We start from the raw sequence: 5,763 nt of genomic DNA on the forward strand, positions 1-5,763 counted from the left end.
TGGGTATGTTACTACGCATTACAGACAGACTTTGATAGAACTAAATCTAAGTGCCCACATTCTAGCACGATCTCTTGTTATCATTGGTCATCTTTTCCACCGATCCCATCAAAATAAATGTACTTTAAAAAGAACAACAACACAACACACAAAGTTGAACATACCTCATATATTCTGTATCTGACTACGTTGCTTGTGGCCATCACATCCTTCATAACTTTCAGCAGGTCGCTCTGGAACAACATGTCTAACCCAGGCTTGGAGTGACTCAGTTTGGACAGGGACTTGATGGCCTAAGAAACAAAACAATCACTGCACCCGCCGTAGATTCATTACAATGTCATGCAGGATATTTCAGTGCTTGCTTAAATCAACCTGCTTCGCCACGGCCATGTTTTCCTCTCCGATGCAGTTGATCAACGCTCCAAGAATGTCATGGTTGTTGAGGATTTCAGTGGCAGCATCTGGGTGCGCCACCATTCTACCAATCTTTCAGAAAAACATTAAAAACTTGGCAAAGTCAGTGGTTTAAAAAGCAAGTGCATGTGTGTGTGTGGTTTGTGAGAAACCTACCTGTGTCACGGCCAGTACCTTCACCGTTTCATTAGGATGGGTCAGACCTTCCTGCAGTTCCACTCTGTAGTTCTGGGCCAGCGACACAGGGCTCAGGGCCAATAAGATGCGTTCAAGGATTTCCACACACAGCTCAACCTGCTCCCTGTGAAGACAGCTCACATTAGTAACTAATTCATTCACCATTTGATCTTTAAAGTGTTAGAAAATAATGAAAACTCATCACAATTACTCACACACGACACACATTAAAATTGCACCAAAGCACAAAGTTATTTTAGTGCATAGAAGACAAACACGCGTGACAAAGTACGTAATATGATTTTCGTTTCAATAACAAAAGGCTCTATGAGGGTAAATGTGTCACTGTATTTGTAGCATTGTAGCCAGTTAGCTTGCTAACAACTAGCACAGGTAAAAAGGCAATCTTTGTAAGCTAACGTTAGCTATATAACGTACACTATCGGTACATCAACTCATTGTTAAAGTAACTGTTAATGACATTAATACTCAATACAACCAGGAGAGTGACTCAGCAGTCACCAGTTTGCTAAACAATGTGAACAGATGCACTGTGTCAAACCAACCGTTCATTTGAGTGCAACAGAGAGAATATCACATTGAAACGTTGTCCGCTCAGAGTGTCTTTCAAAGTGCTGAGAGGAATCGACAATAAAGCTGTTTTTAAACTCTGTAACTCCTCAATTGGATCTTCAATATCGGAGATTTCTGCCAGTAAACCCTCTATGGAAGCCGCCATGACTTTTCAATGTTTTGGAGAACTCGTTAACTTCTTCATAGTTCACGCGGTTGACATCCGACGTCATGGCGCATTACCGCCACCTGCTGGGCTGAGTGGGAGGCGCCACTTGATTTATGGATATTCTTCCAACCTGTCCACTTCAGTTTAATACAAATAATGGCAAAACATGACTACTATTTCTTGACATCCACCACTCCCTAAATGTTGTGTTAACTATTAAATGTCCTCTTTCCCCCCAAAGCAGGAAGGTGCTGTATGATCAAGTACATGCAAGCTACTCTCCACAACTTTGTTTTTTGATATTCAACCTAAGACCAATTTTCGCAAATAACACATTGCTTGTTCCTAATAATTTCATTGTTTGTCCTGGAGGAAACACAAATATTAACCACAAGTGCAATATCAGCACTTTTAATATAATGTATTTTTACAATCGCAGTGCTTGATACTGTTCAGCTAATTTATGGGAACATGCATGAATGAGAAGTCATGTTACTATCCATTCAGTTGTGCTTATGAGACGTCCTTTTTTGTGTAGTCCTTTGTGAATTGCTTTACTTATTTTGTACAAAAGAGCTATAGCTTAATCCCAAACTTGAGCATGACCTTTAACCTTAACTTGAATGTGGTAGACTACAGCAAAATTAATTTCGTTCAATTGATAAACTGTCCCAAATTAGGAAAGTTTACTGAATATTTGATGTGGGTTTTGTATGAGCAGCATTTGACTATAGAAGGGTGTTTTCACATTCCTCTGCAGAAAGGGACAACGTTTTTCTTTATTCGCCTTAAATCAGAGTTTACCACACTTTTGTACGCATTTAAAACATGTTTTGGGGTGTCCTTGATATCCTTGTGGTATGATCAAACTGTTTCTTCTCGGTATCATTAATATTGTAAGCATGATGCAGGCAACTCTTGATGAAGCATGTGACTTGGGGTGCAGGGTTACATGCTGCTAGAGTTTCATGAAAGTGGAAACCCTGTCGGTCAGCTATTGTTGTTGAAGCGACAACAGAGGGAGGTCCTCTGATCACAGACGGCTAATACACACAGAGAAACAACAAGGCTGTTAAGACAGGTGTCATGCAGGTACAGTTTTATTTATTTGCAGCTTAAACATTATAATGTAAGTTCAATTGGCTACCTTTATGGTGATTCATACTCTGTCTTTTTTACTCTCATGCTCTAGTGCTCTCTGTGCAAGCTGCGAACCCACCAGTGGTGTTTCCTCCTTTTCAATGTCCTCCTCTTCCATGCCCTGTTGTTTGGGGCAGACTTTGTCGAGGAGTATCTCCTGCAGCCCACGCCTGGGGTCTACACTGATGGCATGGTTGTTGATGTAAGGGAGAGAGCAAGGAAACTAGATCTGAACAATGCTAGGGAGAACATTTCCCAGGACTACCCAATAACTAACCCTAACGCCTGCAGAAACTCTGACCTCTTCCTCCTCACTCTGGTCTTCAGCTCCACAGCTAATATCACCCAAAGAGATGCAGTCAGGAAGACATGGGCCAACCAAACGCTCATCCAAGGCTTCCCAGTGCGGATACTGTTTTTCCTAGGATCAACTGAGACTTTCGCTGCACAAAAGGCCCTCATGATAGAGTCTGACCGCCATGGGGACATGGTCCAGGGTCATGCTGTGGCTGACTCGTCCCTCCGTGGCCCAACAGAAAGGACAGTATTGGCACTCCGCTGGGTGATCGCCTTCTGCCCCGTGGCTCGCTTTGTTCTGCTGACCAAGAACTCTGTGTTTGTGAACCTCCCTGCCATCGGAGGCTACCTACTTGGGCTGCACATGCACCCTGAGGACATTTATTTAGGTAGGGTGATCCAACAAGACTCCCCTGACCGGGACCCTCGCAGTCTTGGCTACCTGCCCCCAGCGCTTTACCCTGAGAAGCACCTGCCTGAATACTGTGACGAGACGGCCTATGTTCTATCCCAGGATGTGGTCCGAAAAGTGTATGTGGCGTCTGCAGCAGTCCGTGCACCCGTGCCTGCTGATGTTTTTGTGGGCCTTTGTGCTCAGAAGGCTGGTGTGACACCAATCCACAGCTCTAGGTTCTCAGGAGAGAAACATATCCGCTACAACGCCTGCTGTTACCTTTATCTGTTCAGCTCAGCAGTGATGGAAAGCCATGAACTAGAAAGAGTGTGGGCAGAACTGGAGCAGAAGGGAAGATGCTCACTGTTACAGACCTACACTGGCCTGTTGATCTGCAAGACTCTCACATACCTGGATAAACTGTCCATTTTCAACTCCAAGGGCTAAGCTGAATCACACAATTAATTGATTAGATTATGTGTGATTAGTTCATGTGTGTGCTTGTCAGGGAAAGAGACTGACAGAGACTGACAGGAAGTGGGGTTGAAAGAAGAAGAAAACGAAATAATCTATATTATTTTCTTGTCTTTGGGAAACTTGTGTGCCAGTGTTTGCATTCTGCCTGTCAGTATTGTTGATTGATAAATCTGTGTTAAATACTTTGTATGGTGGCAAAGTTCCCTAATAAAGGAAACATTCAACCTGGCACACTAATATATATCAACATTGCCAGATTTATGTAACTAAAAGTGCAGGGCAAATTTGACTACTAATAGGACAGGAAGAACAGTTGAGGAAGCATTATTTCTTTTTTCTTTCTTTCTTTCTTTGAGTGGATTTTGCATCAGATTGTTAAAGTAAATAAAATCCAGGTCTATGACATTGTCCACTGTCTCACAGAGTCAATGCAGAGGGGATGGACATCACCAGAGAATGTGAAGTGAAACTAAAGTTGAATATGCCGTGTCAACTGTCACACTGTCATTACTAGGACACCTGAATGGAACGGAGCCATCGTAATGCCTTTGCTTTTCCTTTACTCATTCTTTAGTGACCATTACACATGCGGTATAACAAGCAGGTGAGTCAAGGAAATTAAACACATGCCGTCAATACATGCCCACACTGTCCTGAGATGAGGTCTAACAATTGTGTGGGTGGACATTTGGTGTATAGAGACTCTTTAAAACAATGACAACATTCTGTGATATGATTTATGGCATCTACGCTGCCAGGCATTGCTGTAATTTTACATTTAAATACCACAGAATGTCCAATAAACCTATCGAGCCTTAGGACAGATGTTGACCTCCGCTCTACAATAGCAGGCCTAGTAGATAGCAAGCTGTCCGCTAACAATGCCCCGTAGCTGTTGTAAAATCACTGTCTCTCATGGCTTATTGCTTAAATACTTCACTTCTATCTATAATGCTTCATTTCTGAAACTATCATCAGCATTTCCCGGAATTTTCTGACATTACATAGAAAAAATATTAACGACACAATAAGTATTTTGGCAGTCCTGATTTAACATACATTTTTGTTTGTAACACTTCATGTTAGTTTACAATATACCCAGAAAAAAAGGAGGGCAGCTGCTCAATGAGAGGAAATTGAATGTGCTTAATGCTTAATACACAAATACAAGCACTCGATAGCAATGCAGCCACTCAGATTTGCAACACACTTTTATATTGAGGTAGATCATCATTTCCAAAACAGGGCCATGGGGATAAAAACAAATGCATGGAAGCAATAATCACTAAGGAAATAAACAAACCATTGATTTATCTTCACTTGGTAAGCAGAGTATACTTTGCCGAAAACAAAACAACTATTAATAAATACATAAGTAGACTATCAATTTTAATCTGACTGGAAATAATGACTGAATGTGACCATCAGGGCAGGACTGCAGCTGTAGAGTAGTTTCTCCATTCTCTATTACTTCTGCAAACCATGGTTTAAAACTCAGATTTAGTTCCATGTACGGGCATCCTGTCAAAGAACGACAGTCTTACCTCATCTATTTTCTGTACAGCAGCTTTTTAATATGCAACCCTATTTCATAACCTAATTGACTGCTATGGGCAAATGCTCATTATGGCAACATGTAACTGTAGTGGTTGAAGAGCAACATGCGGTAAGTCTGTGTTCATTATACAAATGGCAGTTTGTTAATTTATGTATTTCTTTCAGGAGTTAACCAGCTAAAATATTATTAAAAGCATAACTCCTGCACTAATAACAAGCAAAGGCACATTTCAAATCACTCTAAAATATGAAAATAAGCAATGTTTTCTGAGGACCAGTTCATTATGTTGACGCGCTGCAGCAGAACGATGCTAACTGAGCTGTGTCTGAAGGAGGTTGGGGGCAGGAATACTTTTTTCTTCTCTCTCTTTAAATACAGTAGCATACGTGAATGAGCAATCCTACACTATGAGCAAGGTGGCAGGACCTGAACCTGAACATCTGGACTCCACAACAAGTGCTCAGATTCTTCGACTGATGAGGCTTTTCGTTTTTTGGAGAGACTTTTTGTCTTTTACAGCTGCTTCAGGGACGATTACTGTGAGTAATGGATGATGTTTTA

General features: G+C 41.5%; 2 protein-coding genes across 2 annotated transcripts; one reads left to right on the top strand and one right to left on the bottom strand.

Annotated features, from left to right (window-relative positions):
• Positions 1 to 76: 76 nt before the first annotated feature.
• LOC116396737 (26S proteasome non-ATPase regulatory subunit 5-like) lies at positions 77 to 1,345 on the bottom strand. The gene is made up of 4 exons (XM_031871531.1): positions 1,161 to 1,345; positions 574 to 718; positions 376 to 489; positions 77 to 293 (listed from the first exon to the last, which is right to left on the bottom strand). Exons 1-4 carry the CDS (start codon positions 1,331 to 1,333, stop codon positions 81 to 83), a joined length of 645 nt encoding a protein of 214 aa, XP_031727391.1. The 5' UTR covers positions 1,334 to 1,345; the 3' UTR covers positions 77 to 80.
• A 1,174-nt stretch (positions 1,346 to 2,519) lies between these two features.
• On the top strand, positions 2,520 to 3,614 carry b3galt9 (beta-1,3-galactosyltransferase 9). The gene is given in 1 exon segment (XM_031871400.1): positions 2,520 to 3,614. A coding segment is annotated over 1 exon segment (1,095 nt).
• Positions 3,615 to 5,763: the final 2,149 nt, after the last annotated feature.

Source organism: Anarrhichthys ocellatus, unplaced genomic scaffold, assembly GCF_004355925.1.
Source record: "Anarrhichthys ocellatus isolate YVR2014 unplaced genomic scaffold, GSC_Weel_1.0 scaffold58, whole genome shotgun sequence".
NCBI classification, from domain to species: domain Eukaryota; kingdom Metazoa; phylum Chordata; class Actinopteri; order Perciformes; family Anarhichadidae; genus Anarrhichthys; species Anarrhichthys ocellatus.